Source organism: Camelus ferus, chromosome 4, assembly GCF_009834535.1.
Source record: "Camelus ferus isolate YT-003-E chromosome 4, BCGSAC_Cfer_1.0, whole genome shotgun sequence".
Taxonomy (NCBI): Eukaryota; Metazoa; Chordata; class Mammalia; order Artiodactyla; family Camelidae; genus Camelus; species Camelus ferus.
In genome coordinates this window covers 70,496,517-70,513,104 of record NC_045699.1, presented here as the reverse complement: position 1 = coordinate 70,513,104, position 16,588 = coordinate 70,496,517, and the positions used below count along the sequence as shown (strand labels likewise).

General features: G+C 58.8%; 1 protein-coding gene across 3 annotated transcripts in view; it reads left to right on the top strand.

Moving 5' to 3' along the window:
- Nucleotides 1–4,890: 4,890 nt before the first annotated feature.
- FIBCD1 (fibrinogen C domain containing 1) overlaps nucleotides 4,891–16,588 on the top strand; it is a 35,650-nt gene continuing 23,952 nt past the window's right edge. Inside the window, exons 1-3 of one of the 3 annotated variants that reach the window (XM_032478676.1) lie at nucleotides 4,891–5,061; nucleotides 5,921–6,033; nucleotides 14,990–15,469. In XM_032478676.1, the coding sequence (XP_032334567.1) occupies nucleotides 5,962–6,033; nucleotides 14,990–15,469 (552 nt within the window). In that variant the 5' untranslated portion in view covers nucleotides 4,891–5,061; nucleotides 5,921–5,961. Of the gene's footprint in view, nucleotides 5,062–5,206; nucleotides 5,587–5,920; nucleotides 6,034–14,989; nucleotides 15,470–16,588 lie in introns of those variants that run through there. The other 2 variants (XM_032478675.1, XM_032478677.1) reach the window with 2 other exon arrangements.

Here is a 16,588-nt window from a genome sequence, read left to right as displayed (position 1 = left end):
GTCAGACGCCCAGCCCAGAACCCACCGGATTCCCAAAGATAAAGCTCTGACCAAGATGGAGCACACAATCTAAAATTACAAAACACAAGGAAACAACCACCATGGGAGTCGGCAGACACAGCGACTGACAGGATTAGCACTGAGTCCAGTATCTTACAGTGCACAGACAGGAAAGAAGAGGAAACAAGGCTCGCCCTTTTTGAAAGTTTGGCCACTTGACTGTTGGGACGCGGCCGCTGGTTGCAAGATGTTTGTTTGCTATACCCAGTTCTTTTCGTTCAACAACAAACACGTGTAATCCAAGTGTTAGCTGCATAGGGTCCCCAAATTCTGCAGCTGGGGGTTCTGGGACCAGACTGCAGAGCTCAAATTCAAGCTGTGATGTTTATAAAATGCACAACCTTGAGCAAGCTGCTTGACCTTCACATATTTCCATTGTTCCTTTATTGGTGAAATGGCACAGAAACCATGACATGTGCCTCTGAGGTTCTTGCAAGGATTTCAGTGAGAAAATCCAAGCCACCCGCACCATGCCTGGCAGAGTGGGCATTCAGTAAAACGGCGCGTTTCTTCTAAAACTGAAAACTGAAAGCTGGTGTCACCTGCGGGTCGAATTTCCTGCTGGGCCTGAATTCTGCATCTCTAGAGCCTCCCTCTCCGCCCCTCCGCCCCTCTGGTAGCTGGACCCCTCACCCAGCCTTGCCTTGAAGCTGAGCTGGGTCAGGGGCAGGGCCCACTACTTTCATTCCCCCAAAGCCGCGAACACAGGCCGTTAAGCAGAGCAGACTCTTACCAAAACCAGGGAGAACAGATGGGTTGCTCCTGTGGCACAACATGGAAAACCACTCTGGTACCAGCGCACGCATCCCGCTGCGGACTCGGACTTGTGCCCGCCCGCACTCTGGCTCCCGGGCCAGCCTTCTCCCCAGGCCCCCACCTGGCCGGGTGGGCTTCGGCCTTTCCTTCCTTGCTCCCTCTGCCTCCCTCCCCCTCCCTATGAACCTTCCTCTTCCAGCTGCTTCTGCTGAGACCACCTTTCTCCCTGGGTTTCTGGCCTCCCTCCCAGGTCCTGCCCTCCCCTCCTTGGCCAAGCCTAACCCCCAGCTTTTCACACCCAAATAGTCCATCAGGATGTTCTGCTGAATGAAAAGCTGGAACTCTGCCTCCAGCTTTTAAAAGAAGCTCCGTACTTAGAGAGCACTGACTGTGTGTTGGAGGACCCGTGGAAAGGGCTGGAGACCCCAAGACCCACGGGCAGGTACCCTCTGGCCCATTATGTCCGAGCTGTCCCACTCCTGGTTTCCAGTCTCAGCCCTGAGAACCCCGCCTTGGCACACATTTCTCTGGTTCCACCCGACAGACACGCTGCAAGATGCCACACACAGCATCCCAGTGGACTCAGGGCACAGACCCACCCGCCTGTGCATGCCGTATCCACGAAAAAGCTCCCACACTCACACACACACGTTCACTCCGTGCTAATTCTTGCCTTTGATTGCGGCCTCTAGACTGTCAGCACCACTCAGAGTTGACAAAGCAAAAGAAAAAAGAAAAAAGAAAGAAAGAAATCCGCCCTGTCACTTGGACTCCCCCTACCCTCGCCCCCGCCTTTGTATTATGGGTTTATGTCAAGGTGTGTTGGATTCTAAATTAAATGTCAGCCCACTGTACATTTCTGGCTCCTGCCGCAGAAAATGAGGAGCTGGAGTTGGAGACCATCCAGTTGTTCAGCTCCCCGTGCCTAACCGCGAGGGGTGACAAGCCCATTGAATCACTGCACAGTAGCTTTCCACGCCATGGGAAGCCAAGATAAATTTATTTTTAATGATAAATGTGACTGTCAGAGTTAAGTTGAGACAGCTTTACGGTGAGAGCTGAGTGCCCTCGGCAGCATGGGGCAGAGGCCGGGTGGACGGAGGCCAGAGGTCCCTACCTCCCGGCCAGCCGATCCCCTGGTCCCCAAGAGACAAGCATATTTGACATTCGGCTCACGTTCACTGAGCTCCTGCTGCAGGCCAGCTGCATGGCACTAGTCTCAGGCCCAGCTCTAGCCAACCAAGAGGATGGACGTGAGTGAGAAAGGGGGATCTGCTCCACAGGGCAGAGACCTGGGTTCAGATTCTGGCCCCACCAATTGTTGTGTGATCTTGGCCGCATCACTTAACCTCTCTGAGCTTCAGCTGCCTCATCTATAAAATGGGGATATTAATGTCACCCATAGGCTTCTGGTGAAGATTACATGAAATGAGATCTATTGCTAATGAATGGTCCACAGCACATGAAAATGCTTCCTGAAGGGTAGCTATTATTTGTATCATTTTACTAATCATGCTATTTCCCAAGTTACATAACTTACCTTTTGGAGTCAGTTTTCTCATCCTTGAAATGCGCATAACGCTAGCTCCTGTGTTTCCGGGTGGCTGGCAGGATGCAGAGTGCCTGGCACGGGGCTCAGTGTTGGGATGATGCTCAGTGGGCCACAGCAAGTCAAACAGCAGCAACCCTGAACGTCATCTTGTCTCCCTGATGGGAAGGCTCTCTTGAGGTTGACATACTTTGCTGCCTGCCCTGTACCCACTCCCCACTAAGGGAGGTGCCCTGTGTCAGGACCCCACAGCCATGCCCTCCATCAGACAAGGACACCTGTCTTCGGCCAGCTGACGACTTATGATTGATATATCCTGGCTCCAAAGGATGAGTAGGAAGAATCACAGGCCTTTTCTCTGGAATTTCAACTAAAAATCCCAGACAAGAGTTTTCTGTGGGTGGGACCATCACGTCTAGGTGGCCATGGGCAGGAAAGACAGGAACACGGGGAGTTGGCGAGCCTGAGGGAGAAGGGTGAGGGGATGTGCAGGGAGGGAGTGGGCAGGGGTGACTGGCCAGTTCCTGGAATGCCCTGCCTTGGACTGGCTGGAAAGCCCTAATACCCCTCTGATCCAGCTGAGCTCACCTGGGCTCATCTCTGGGGCTCTGCGTACACCAGCTTTGTCAAAAGGAAATCAGAAAGTGGGGCGCTGTCTCCTCTGTGGGGTCAGCTGCGATTTTCTCATATGGATCTCGGGCAGATGACCAGAGAGCGGCACGGTCCTCTCCTGAGATAGTGCCCCAAGCATGGCAGGTGAGGGCAGCATATAAGGTGTTGAGCAAAGGCCTGCAGGCTCATGACAGAGCTGTACCAGAGCCAACTCTTCTTCTGGGGGGGCTGAGCAGGGGCATCACCCCAGAGTGGGTGATGGGTGAAGACCACCCCACACACTCACTCACCACCCCTCAGAGGCAAGAAAGTGAGGAATCTGCGGCTGAGCACGTGAAATAACCCGACAGCGAACAGTGCCGGGAGGAGCCACTAGGTGGCCCCCGCCTACCTGTCCAACCGCCCTCCTGCAGGTCTGGGAGCAGATCCTCCAGCCAGCGTCCTCCTGTAGGCACCAGCCCATGCAGGCTACTGTCACTCTCCATCCTCTGCCTTTGCTTTGTGGCTTCACTACCTGACATGCCTTCTCCCCCAACATCTACAGGTCCCCACCTTCACAGCCCAGCGCACACCCCCTCCTCATCCAGGATGCCTTCTCTGTCCACCCAGAGCATATATACCAAAACTCCGTTGGTCCCTAGCACCCCGCCGACATCCAGACTCTCAGTTCAGGGTCCGCCAAGGGCGATCTTCTGTCTGTGTATAAACATGTCTGGAGTTTACATCCTCTCCTCAAACTGGAATCACAGATTTGCAGTCCCAGTCTCATGCCTACAAACCTCACAATCGCCCATTTAAAAGGGGGAAGTTGCAATTTCTTGTTCAGTGAGGAAATTCGGGCTTAGGGAAGACAGGAAATCTGCCCAAGGTCATAGTGGGAAAGCTTGAGGCCTCGCCCTGCTCAGGGGCTTCAATGCACTCTCTTAGAACTTCACAAGAGCCTTTTTGAAGAGAATACAGTTAAACTTTTGGCAACCGTAGGAAACCGAGGCTCAGAGGCACAGCTGCTTGCGCCAGGCCAGGACCCTGTGCTTTCCACCACACCCCTCTGCCCAAACTTGATGGTCCAAGCGGTCACCTGCCAATTCCTTTAATCCGCAGGTCTCAGGGGATAGGTGCCACCTAGAAAGAGCCACGGTGCCAGGACACTAACCCAGGTCCCCTGACTCCCGGCCAGTGCTGAGGGACCCTCTCTGGCTCCTTGGGCTGCCTCCCTGGGGCAGTGGGGGTGGGGCTGCAGGTAAGGCCAGCAGGCAGCCCTTGAAAGAAGAGGAGGCTGGAGACAAACAGCTGGCAGGCTGTGAACCCAGCTTCTGGTGGGTAACAGTCTGCTCATATGGCAAGGGGCAGGGAGTGCCCCCGGTCCCAGCTTTGCGTTGCCCCACACCCAGGCAGTCTCCCTCTCCAGTGAGGGGCTGGGAGAGGGATGAAGATGGGGCGACAGACTGGCAGCCAGTGGGGGAGAGACGAAGACGGTGCCAGGGAACAGCGTGGCGGGCCAAGGCGCCCCGGGAGCCGGAAGACAGCTTTGGGGAGAAGCAGGGAACAGAGGTGTCTATTCTGAAGCTGGGGGAGCAGAAGATAAGGAGCCGCAGAGAAGGCTGGGGGAGGGGCAGTCGGCCAGGCTCCCGCGGAGGCCCGGGGAGGGGGCTGCTGGCCGGGAACGGGGCGTCGGGTCGTGTGGGCGCCTCCCGGTCAGAAGCCACAATAGCAGCTCGTTAACAGCGCAGATTAAGGACTTTGTCAATTACCTCTGAAGGCTGCACCGGGCGGATTAAATGCTTTTAAAAGTGCTGCCAGTGGGAGGGGGCGGCTACGAAGCCCCCTCCCGGCATAAATCCCTCCTCTCCCGGGCAGAGGAGGAGGCGGGGGCTGAGACAGAGCAGGACGCGCCTGGGGAACGCGGGCGATCGGCCGGGAGCGCGGGCAGAACGCAGAGCGGCTCGTACTCGAGACCGCAGCGCCGGCGGCTGTCGCGGCGGCGGGGATCCCAATTCAGTCCGCGGGCCGCCTGGGCTGGGAGGCGTCGGACCAGCTCTCCGCCCGCAAACGGCACCGACGTAGGTCTGCCGACTCTGGCCGAGGTACTCCCAGGGCCAGCCTCGCGGGTCAGGTCCGAAGGGGGAGGGCCCTCGTGGCTAGAGACTCGGGGACTGAGCGCACTTGCCCGGGAGTCCGGACCCAGTCCTCGGAGACCCGCAGGGGGCGCACTTGGGCCATCCCCCAACCGCGCCCCAGCCCGGGTCGAGGGGCGAGCCCTGAACCTTGAAGGGACCAAGAGGAGCGCGGCGCCAAGCCCTGGAGACGCCCGACGGCCCTTTGGGGGCGTCCTCGGGGCCCACCCAGCGCCGTGCCCACCGTGTGTAGTGAGTTAGCGCGAGTCCGGCTCCGGAGGAAGTTTGCGAGGAGGCGCCTCCGGGGGTTCTCAGGCCCCTCCGGAGCCAGCGAGGGCCGGGCTGTCCGCGGCTGTTCGCTGCCCTCCCGGAGGGCCCCGAGGGTCTGGGGCCGGTTTGCCTCCTCTATCTTGGCCTTTGGGGAGGTGGAGTTTAACTGTCGCCGTCCGCGGTGTGTGCGTGTGTGTCACAGGGAGACCGGGGGAGCAATAAAAGGTAAAGAGAGTCCGAGGCAAAAAAGACCCGGAGACTGAGAAGGAGGGAGGGAGGAGGGAGAGGAGCGCGCAGGGGGAGGCGCGGGAGCGGGGAGCGGGAACGGCGCGCAGCGCGAGCGGCGGGCGGGCAGCGGGCGGCTCTCGCGCTCCCGCTGTCGCCCGCACACATCCGCACGCGCGCACACACGCACGCACACTCACACACTCGCACACACGCACACACACGCCCGCTGGCTCGGGCCGCCCCATCGCAGGGCACCGAGGCGGGGAACCGGCGGGCAGAACGGGCCCAGCGCCCGAGCCCGCGCCCACCTCGGCGCCTTTGCGCTCCGCAGCGGCGCGCCTCGCCCGGCGTCCCCGCCAGTCCTGCCGGAAGATGGTCAACGACCGGTGGAAGACCATGGGCGGCGCTTCCCAACTTGAGGACCGGCCGCGCGATAAGCCGCAGGTACGCGCGGGCCCGGGGTTTGGGGACGTAGGGCCCGTACAGTGGGCGAGGCGGTGGGCGAGGCGGTGTCCGCTCCGACCGGAGGGGTGGCCTGGAGTTTTGGGCGTACCCGAGAGGCCCCGGGCAGGGCGGGTACCCTCCTCTCCTCCTCCGTGGGAGGCTTGAACTTGGGGTTCTGGCTGCGGAGCCCCCTTGCTCCTCCAACGGACCCAGGGGCATGCGTGCGCAGAGTTAAGTAGAGGACCTATAGAGTTTACAGTGTGACCAGCCCTTTAGTGTGCGTCTCTGTTGCCTCACCTCTACAATGGGCATCTGAACCACTTACCATCCTATGCCAGGTGCCTGGCATGAGACCCTCGCCCCATCCCCTCTGAATCCTCACACTTTAGCAAGCCTACCCCACCCTCATGCAGCAGAGGATCAATAAATATGTGCCTCATGAAAGAACACTGGATATTATGGTTCTCCAGCTTTAACACCAGGAAAGCAAGGCTCAAAGGGGGTTGCTCCTGCCGGAGGCCATGCAGCTCTGCTGGGATTTGAACCTGGGTCCTTGGGCACCAGGTCTGTTCATCCCGTCCTTCCTGCTACCTCTTCAGGGGCAGTGGAGGGTGCCCAGGGCTGTGCACTGGAAGGGGGTTGAGGGCAGAGCTCCAGGGCTGGCCAGAGATGGGGCTGGAGATGGGAAGCTGAGTGGAGGGGCAGCCCTAGGGCTGCCCCAGGCTGGGCTGCCAAGGGACTAGGGCCAGCAGGCGAAATGAGGAGGTTCACTTGCCACAGAGAGGAAATAATGGGGCTGCCCGTTTTAAATTTCAAATTTCTCCCAGACAGATGTCATTGGGGAAGGAACAGTTCTTGTTTGCAGTGGCAGGAGGAGGGGGGTGGCAGGGGCGGGCCTTGGCGGCCCCTCACTCTCAGGAGCTGCAGGCTGCGTGTTCTGTCTGGAGTGACACTGCTGTGGCGTGCCTTCACAGTTTGCAAAGCCCTTTCCCAACCGTCTGCACAACCTCACTTTCTGCAGCAGCCTGAGGGCTAGGCAGGGATGCACCTGCCCACATCCCAGGGGGACGGTGGCTCAGAGAGATTGAGGCATGCACCCAAGTCATGCAGCATGCTAGCAGGAAAGCAAGGATTCAAAGCCAGGTTTGACCCCTAAGCCTCTCCCAATGACTCCCAGAGTGGTTGGTTCCTCTGTTAAATCAGGTCCACACCCAAGCCATCCTCAAACAAAAAGTCCTCTCCAGCTGGGATCTGACTTTCTCCCGGCTTAACAAGAGCAGTCTTACCTCCTAGCCTTGTTGTTCAAGCCATCCCCAGCCTGGCCCATTCTCCCTTCCCATTAGCCCCTTACAGGTACTGACTGCTTGTCATTAGCAAACATCCGGTCCTACACCCAGAGTGCCCATTTCCAAACCTTTGCTGTCTCATCTTGTTGGCTCCAACAAGCTCCCCAAACACACACACATACACCCTGCTTCTCTCAGGGAAATCCTCCATATATATAGTTCAAAACCTACTCAAATGCCACCTCCTCCAGGAAGCCTTCCCTGATGCCTAGTGGCTGTGCTTTGAAGTCCCAGCAGCATTTAGCCTGTGCTGCTCAGCTGCCTTTATCTTCCTGCCTTGTTCCTACCTCCAACAGGAGCTCCCTTTGGACATAAGCTCCCTCTGGGCCCCCATCCTGGGGTCTTCCCCTGGGTCCAGGGTCCTGTCTTTCCATGCAGCTCAGGTTGGGAGCTGAGGGATACTTGCTGAATTGAAATGCATGAAACCTGGCCAGGAGGAGCCATGGGAGAGGAGCCAGCAAGTGCTGCTGTGTCTCAAGGAAAGTGGCTTAGGGATCTGTTTGCAATGTGGCTTTAAGGCCTCCTGGGCCAGCCCTGGCCTCTCTGCTGCTTCCTGGGATGTGTGTTCCAGCTGCTGCCAGGCCAGAGCCCAGCTATCTGCCCTTTGGCATCAGAGGCTGCCTAGGGCTTGTGGCCCCGGGTGTCTGGACAAATATCAAGCACCGCCTCCCTGCCCTACTCCTTTGGTGACCCAGCATGTAGGGAGGCTGTCCTGTGCCATCTCCAGGCTTGTCTGAAGTTTCAGATAAGAGGCAAGGCCTTCCCTGTGCCCACTGTCGAAAGAGAGAGACTTCCCTGCCCTGGTTCCTTCCGGGTCTATTTCTTTGGGCCTGGCCTTCTCTCCTCTTTTGCTTCTAGTTTCTTCTTGACCATTGACATTCTCTCTGTGTCTCTGGGTAAGTTACTCCCCTTCTCTGAGTCTGGGCTTCACCATCTGTAAAATGGGACCAGCAATCCCCGCTTCCTCCTCACTTCACAAGGGCTGTTATGAGGGCTGAGTGAAATACTGGTGTGTTTTGCAAACTGCAAAGCACTGTGCACCCTTGAGGAGGATGATTCTCAAAGTAGCTTGTCCCCTTTTACAGGCTGTCAGTGTCATGATCTCCCCTTTGCCCACCGGGGAGAGCAGTCTGACCACCCAGTTCTGCCAGAAGGGCCTGGCTGAGGTTAACAGGGCACTTCCTCGGGAAAAGAAACTAGTGTCACACACTGAGCACCAGCTGGGCTCATCTCCATATCTCATGTTTCTTAGTCACAGCCAGCCTGGGAGGTTGGTGGCAGGAATGATCAACCCATTTGACAGATGAGGAAACTGAGGCTAAGAGTGCTGCAGCCAGGACCTGAATCTGGGTCCTCCAGGGTGGCCGATGAGCCTCAGTGGGAAGACACAGAGACGAGAGGCTGGCTGTCCTTTCTCGTTCAGCCTGCTCAGCCGCATTATGTAATTACCAAGGAGAGGGCTCCAGCACCCGGTGCGCAGTTCCCAGGGCACTCACGACACCCACGGCCGTTGAAGGGCCTGCATCCAAGTGTTGCCATTTCTGGGGACAGCCTCAGGCCGCCTGTGTCCTGGGCCTGTCCGGCTTCAGCTCCTCATTTGCTGGGTGACCTTGGACAAGGAGCCGACTTCGTGAGAGCATCCTTTCTCTGCTTGCAGAATGAAGGGGCTCTCACACCCTTAGGGCAGGCAATGACGGTGGAATATTTGCCAGGAGTTCGGAGTTGCTCAGATGAAAGGATCTAGAAATAGACATGATTCTCCTAACCTCGGAGCATGGGGCAGGAAGTCACCCTGTTGCCGTCTCCCCCTGTTGGGAGGGGGCTTGTTTCTCAGCAGTCCCCAAGGCAAGCCCCTCTATGGGGAGATTGACCTCTGACCTATCCCAGGTAATGTCTCTTGATATTTTCAAAACTTCTAAAAACACTCCAGAAAGGGGGAAAAAAAAAAAAAACTCATTGGGAAGTTCTTCTTGATGTCTAACCTAAACCCTGCTGCAGTTAATTCACTCAATGACTATGTATAGGGTCCCTGCTTCAGCTAGGAGGTGCAGCTGTGAACCTGTGCCTTGGGAGCTTAGAGCCTCACGGGAGGAAAAAACTCACATCATGGTGTTATTACAAACCACGATGGGCATGATAAAGAAAACGACACATGCCTCAGTCCTCTCGTGGCCTGGGGTTGGGGGGAGGTCACTGTGCCTGGGTTGGGAGAGAAGGAGGGTGAAGAAAGAGAGGGACAGGCCCACAAGGGCTACAAGTCAAGGACTCCTTCCTTCTCTGGTCTTTTCTTAAGCCCCTCCTCAGGCCCCGGCCCTGCCCCACGGAGCTCACCACCCGGCCCAATGGTGTGGCTGGATGGGGAGGCCAGAGGTGGCCAGGGGTGGGAGTGCAAAGACCACTTCCCCGGGCAGTGATGTTTATAAACTGAACAGCATTTGCCAAGTCTTTCCTCTGAGGAGATTGAGGTGTGTTGGGGACAGAAAGGAGCCAGGGTGGGGGTGGCAGGAATAGCTGAGGCTGGGGGGCAGGAAGGACCAGCCGAAACTGCTCCTGAGGCCTCTGTAGCCCTGGAGGGGTCTCAGCGGGAGTGTCCTGGGCTCTCTGCTATCAGGAGGGCTCTTGGCTGCTGTGCGGGGAATGGGTTGTGGGGCTGGGGGGTGTCGGGGAGGCCGGCGGGGAGACCATCACAGCGATTTAGAGGCAGGTGACGGGGCTTGGACCTGGGTGCGGGGCTCGAGGGGCCGGGGGATCAAAGGAGGTGGAATGGACAGAGCCAGATGCTGGCTGGGTGTGGGGCTGAGGGAGGGGAGCCCAGGGAGGTGCCCGCCTTTGGAGGGGGTGGTCAGTGAAGCTGGTGCCATTGGTGGGTGGGAATCTCAGGAGCGCTCAGGTTTGGGGTGGAGGGAGCCTGGTTTGGGGGTCTGTGGGCTGGGGGCCCAGAGCTGGGGAAGGTGGGCAAGACCCTCACAGAAAACATCTGGATACCCTCCCTCATCTGAAATGGACACAGAGCTGAGGGGTCTCTGGGGATTGACAGAGCTCAGGGGGCTTGGAGCCTTTGGGAGGGGGCAGACATGGGCAGCTCCTAGGCGCTGTCTCTTTGTCCCTTAGCAGCCCTCTGGCCACTCCCCCGGATCCCCCCCTGCCCCCCGGTGATCCTGAGGCTTCCCTCAGCATGGGTTACACAAAGAGGCCCCAGCAGGATGGGGAGCTGGTCCTCAGGACTCGTAGGACAAGCCAGCAAGCACTCTTTCCAAGTCTTTGGGACACCAGAATGTTGAGCAGAACAACCAGCCCGTCACTTTAAGGGGTCTCTAGGACCCCTACATCCCCACCACCAGGGCCAGAGGATCAGAGTTCAGCCCACGTCAGGAGCCTTTTGCTGGCGATGGGAGCAGATGTGGCTCCCTGGGGAGAGGTGAGGAGGACTCCCCCAGGGGCTCTGGGCTGGGCACGGGCTGGGCCGTCTCCCTCCCCTGATCCATGAGCCCATCTGCAGCCTGGTGCCCGAGAGCCCCTCATGGGCCCCAACCACACACTGCCCACCCATGGTTTCCCCATCTGAGGCCACACAGCGTGTTTCTGTCATGATGAACAGCCGTCCTGCCTATGGCTGGGGTGCTCCTAGGAGATGGGGGGCTGGGAGTGGCTTGCACCTGGATCTAACCTTGCCTGGCCTCCTCCTGGAGGAAGACTTTCTTCTTCCTACTTTGATACAAGGAGTGTGGTCTCAGCCTACCCAGGGGACTACGGCTACCCAGCTCCCTTGGAAAACAAGGAGGAAGGCAGGGGGTGCAGGCTGGGCTGGTCTGGCTCACAGAGCACCGTGGCCATGAGTCCCTTCCTCCAGCGCCCTCGAGTCCTCCACCAGACCCCATGGCCACTTCTGGAGGCTGGGGACACAGAGGAGACAGCTGGAACAGATGCCACCCTTCAACTGAGGCAGCTCTGGGGCTTCCTGCCTCCCGCCTCCCCTGGCGTGAGCCCATCTTGCCCTCTCCTTGGCCCGGGCTTCATGGGCCGCCTTTGACTGTGGGCCGGTACCTGGGGTCCCTCCGGCTGGGAGCTCACACAGGTGTTTAGTGCCAGCAGTGGGTCTCAGACCCGGGGCTCCTGGTTCCCCATCATGCCCACCACCTGGGACGCCTTCACCATCTCCCGCTCCTTGCCCCTGGGGGGCCCTGCGTGCCTCCGCCCGCCTCCTGCACACCCCAGCTGTGCACCCCGCCCCACCCCGGCCACAGGCTGGCGAGTAGGCGCCCCTCCCCCGCCGCGCGCCCTGGGCTGCTGGTGCCCGAAGCCCCCCTTGTTATCTCGGGCAGCTTTCTCTGCAAGGCACGTCAACGGCAGCCTATAAAAGCCACCAGCACTTCATGTTTAAGGTGATCTCTGAAGACTAATTCTCCTCTGCTGAGTGGCCTGTTTCATCTCCAGGCTTCATTGTCCCCCTGCCCCTCAGGGGACCCCCTGCAGCTTTCTCCAGCCACTCCCCTCCTCTGCACCCTCACCTCCCCGCCAGGGACCAAGGGCCTGGGTGGAAGCAGGTGTCTGAGTGGGCTGAGTCCTGGGGACGCAGCGGGATGAGGGGATGCGGCTGGCCTCTCTGCCTTGCCAGCTGGGGATCTTAATGCTCTTCAGCGGAGGATGTCACTTAGAGCTGCTCAGGGCAAGGTGTCTCCCGATGGACTCCAGGAGAGAACTTAACTGCTGACACAGGGCTTTGTCTCTCACACCCTGGTCACACTTCTGGCAAAGGGAGGACTGCTGTGGGATCGCTCAGCAAGCAGCCTTGGCACAGAGGGGTGATTCCAGAGTCACCTGGCCCCGGTTCAAACGCTGGCTCGACTGCTTGCCTCTGGTGTGCCTTTGGGCAAGGGTCTTCTCTCTCTGAGCCTCAGTTTTCCTACCTGCAAAATGAAGCCAACCACAGCAGGGGGCTGTTTGGACCTTTCATCGGCAGGAACACAGTATGCGCTCAAGGCATGGGGGTAATGATGTGGTGCCCGTCCCTTTGGAACCTGCAGACCCCCAGTGATGGGGATGCGGTGGCCTGGAGGTGGCCTTCATTCTGAGTCAGGCTGTCCCAGGTGGGCACAGGGCTCAGCGTGGAGGTCATGGCCTCAGACCCACTAAGCACTGTGGGTCCCAGGGCCTTCACCTCCTCCCTACACCAGCAAGGTCATGGAGAAACGACCCAGCCTGTCGACTCTTCCCTCCTTCCATCCGACCACCAGCCACTCTGTGCTTTGGGCGGTGGGGAGCAGCTCTCGGTCCAGGGCAGGTTTCCTGGACCTGGGCTTTGCCAGTCCCTGAATCCCAGCTTTCTTGTGTCCACAACTTCCATCAAATTCCCAAAGGGATCCGTGCCCCCAAAGAGGGCAAGAATCACAGTCCATGGGACATGAGTTCCCTCGGGGCAGGCGGGATGGCTGCCTGCTGCCGACTCCTCAGGGACTGGCTTGAGCCTGGCTCGTGGGGACACCCAGGTAACGCTGAATGGATGTTTGAGTGAATGAATGAAGTCCAAGGCAACGGCTATGTTGATAAGTGCCACCTTGGGGGCAGCAAGGGCTCTGGGAACATGGAGGAGGAGCCCTGCTCAAACTGGGAGGAGGGCTGAGGAGTCAAGGCAGGCTTCCTGGAAGAGATGACATCTAGCTGAACCCTGAAGGAGGAGAGCAAGTTCAGGCTGGTAGAAGAGAAGCAGGGGAAGTGGAGGCCTCGGGCGGAGGGAGCAGCCTGTGCAGAGCTGATGGAGGGGAGCGGACGTGTTTGGGTTGGGCTGGAGTAACTCATGTAGCTTTTGCGGAGCCCGGGATGGATGGTCCCCCGCTTCCCTGGACAGGTGTGGAGACTGGAGGGGTGGGGCGCTGAGTCCCATCACTACAGGGACAGGCTAAGGAATTCTCTCCCTCGTCCCGCCAACAACAGCAACTCCTTCCTTGCACCTCCCCCTTGACCCCATCGTCCTCCGGTGCCAACTAGGAGATTCAGGAGTTACTTGTAGAATTTGAATTTATGGGAAAGAAGCTGTTTGTGCTACCATATTTTCTCATAGTTAGATGCAGGATGTAAGAGGCTCTTTTATATATCACCAAGAGAGAGAGAAAATTGCCAATTAAAATTGTGGGATCCCCCAAACGTCAGAGGTGTTAAAATGTGAAGGAAAGAAAAAAACAATAACAGGGAAGGTATATCCTAGCATCAGTGACGCAGAAATAACACTTTGGGTGGAAAATAAAAAACCCAACACCTCCAGATGCTCTGTGCACATTGATGATGAGATAAAAGCTGCTAATATTTATTGCACAAGCACAACGTGCCAGGCATGGCTCCAAGTACTTAATATACTAACTCATTTAAAGATGCATCTTGAATTCAGAAAGTTGAAAATGTGGGAAAATTCAGTGGCAGGAGACGTCTGGCCCTGGGAGGAGGCAGGAGGCTGGGAATCCTGCCTGATCTCTGCCTCTGATCTGCTCTGCTCTATGACTGTGGACAAGCCCCTGGCCCTCTCTAGGACTCAGTTTCCTCGTGTGTCAAACGCTCAGTGATCACTCTGTAAGCTCCCTTTGGGCTGTGAGTGATTTGGTCCTGGGAGTCTGGATTTGCTGTATGTCACGGTGCCTCCTTTAATTACAAGCTGCGCTGGGTTCCAGTCTTCTTTGCTGTTAGTCCTCACTGGGACCCGGGGGTGGAGTGGTGGGGGCGGTGCTTTGTGAAGAGGGGGAGAAAGAGGAGGAAAGGGGACAGGAGGTGCCTGGGTGGCCACCCTGTGCCTGGGGACTCGTGGCAGCCTCATGGGCCTGCACAGGCTTCAGGACTCGGAATGGAGATGCTCTGGGTTGAAAGGGACATTCAGTGATGGGCGCACATGACCCTGAGGCACTCATTCTGCTGAGACAGGGCAATGACTTATAGCATCGCTGCTGTCACCGTTACAGTTCCCTCATTCTGAGTCTGCACAGTGGGCACCTGCTTGTGGGGCAGGCATGTCATCATTGTCCCCATTTTACAGATGAGGACACTGAGGCTTAGGGAGGTGAGGTCCCTCACCTAAGGTCACACCACAGGAAATGGCAGCTTGGGGACCTGAGCCTGGCGCAACTGGCTGCAGAGTCGGAGTCTTCACCTCCCACCCTTACTGGACCCGGGAGGGCTCCACATCGGGACATGTGGCCCCTGGGGCAGGCCATGTGGGGCAGGGCAGGGGCAGCAAGGGAGAGATGCCTCTTAATCCATCAGTCTCCCCGGCTCTGCCTGGGTTCCCTTGTCATCCTCTCCATCTCTGTCTCCCTGCATCTCTTGCTCTCTCGCTCTGGCCATCTTTAGTATGTCTCTGTCTCTGTCTCTGTCTCCCCTCTGGGGTTCTGTTTCTCATCTCTGTCTCTCTGTGTGGTTCCCTTCCACACTACCTCCCTGTCCCCAGGAAGGGGATCCTCTGAGCCTCATCCAGGCCTCACAAAGGCCAGAGGCCCCGTCCTAGGGCTGCCTAGGCCCTCCTCACCGGGCAGAGCTGGAGGCCCAGGTCTGCCTCTGATGCGGCCCCCTCTCTCTCCTGTCTGTCCCTTTGTCTGTCTCTGCGTCCACGTGCCTCGGGCTGGCCACAGCGGCCGAGCTGCAGCTACGTGCTGTGCACTGTGCTGCTGTCCCTGGCCGTGCTGCTGGCCGTGGCTGTCACCGGCACCGTGCTCTTCCTGAACCACGCCCACGTGCCCGGCACGGCCCCCCCGCCCGTCGTCAGCACCGGGCCGGCCGGTGCCAACAGCGCCCTGGTCACCGTGGACAGGGCTGACAGCTCACGCCTCAGCATTCTCATCGACCCCCGCTGCCCCGACCTCGCCGACGGCTTCGCCCGCCTGGAGGGCGCCCAGGCCTCCGTGCTGCAGGCGCTGACCCAGCGCCAGGCCGAGCCGCGGCTGGCGGGCGAACAGGAGCAGGAGCTGCTGGACACCCTGGCTGACCAGCTCCCCCGGCTGCTGGCCCGGGCCTCAGAGCTGCAGGCGGAGTGCGTGGGGCTGCGGAAGGGGCACAGCCTGCTGGGCCAGGGGCTCAGCGCCCTGCAGAGCGAGCAGGGCCGCCTCATCCAGGTAGGAGCAGGGTCTGCACCTTGGGTCTTGCGGCGGGGGGCGGGGATGGGGGTTCTGCCACCCTGTGCTGGCCCTGTGCTGGGCACCTGACGCCCAGGGCCTCACTCAATCCCTGAGTGCCCTGGGGCTAGGGGCTGTTGTGATTTCCACCTACAGATGAGCAAATGAGGCTCAGAGAGATGAGTGTCTCATCCAAGGCCACACAGTTGGTGGCGCTAGGATTCAAACTCTCCTGCACGCCATCCTGGTGACCTGGGTATTGCAGGAGCACCCACAGTATCCAGCAGTCGGGTCAAATCCAGGGCTGGAGGGGCTTCCCAGGTACTCCAGTGTAGGTGAGACCCAGGTGAGGAAGGACATGGCCTCCATCAGGCTAATTGAGATTCAAGGTCACGTGGCTGGTCAGTGACAAGCCCTCCCTGAGGCTGTGCCATGAGGCCAGAGAGAACTGCACTGCCTCCCCACATGCCCCCGTTCACTGCCATTCGATGCCCACAGCTTTCCAGGGAAGGAGGGACCAGTTGAGGAGCCCAGCCAGACCCTTAGCCTTCCCACCACCTCCGCCACAGCCCTGCCCCGACCTCCACCCAGAGCCAGGTCCCAGCATGCACCAGGCAGATCTGGGTGAAGGGTTTCCAACATTGCCCACACCTGGAGCACCAGCAGGACCTTGCCCCCTCAAAGGATCAGAGATTCAGAGTCATCTCATTGGCCCTCGGTCATTTTCCAGAAGAGAAAACTGAGGCCCAGAAAGGGGCAGTGATTTGTCCAGGGTACAGTGGCCAGGTCAGGCCTGGCATCTGGCCTCTTGAGTACTGCCCAGCCTCTAGCCCTGTTCCCCGTCCCCTGTGACTCAGGTCCTTAGGGACTGGGAGGTGAGCCCCACCCCTGCCATCGGTCCCAGCCCCTTCCGGACACCCAAGATGACCAGTCACCCAACAGCTCATGAGCAATGGGTCTTTTCCTTCCCTCTGAAGGCTGCAGCTGGAGGAATTACAGTCCTCATCATCCTGTCTGGGTGACTGACGGGAAGGCGGCTTCCCCGTCCCGGGGAGGGGGTGTTCAGCCTCCCTCCCGCTGCCCCTCCATCTGTAGCATGCCCGCCCCTCATCAGCAGGG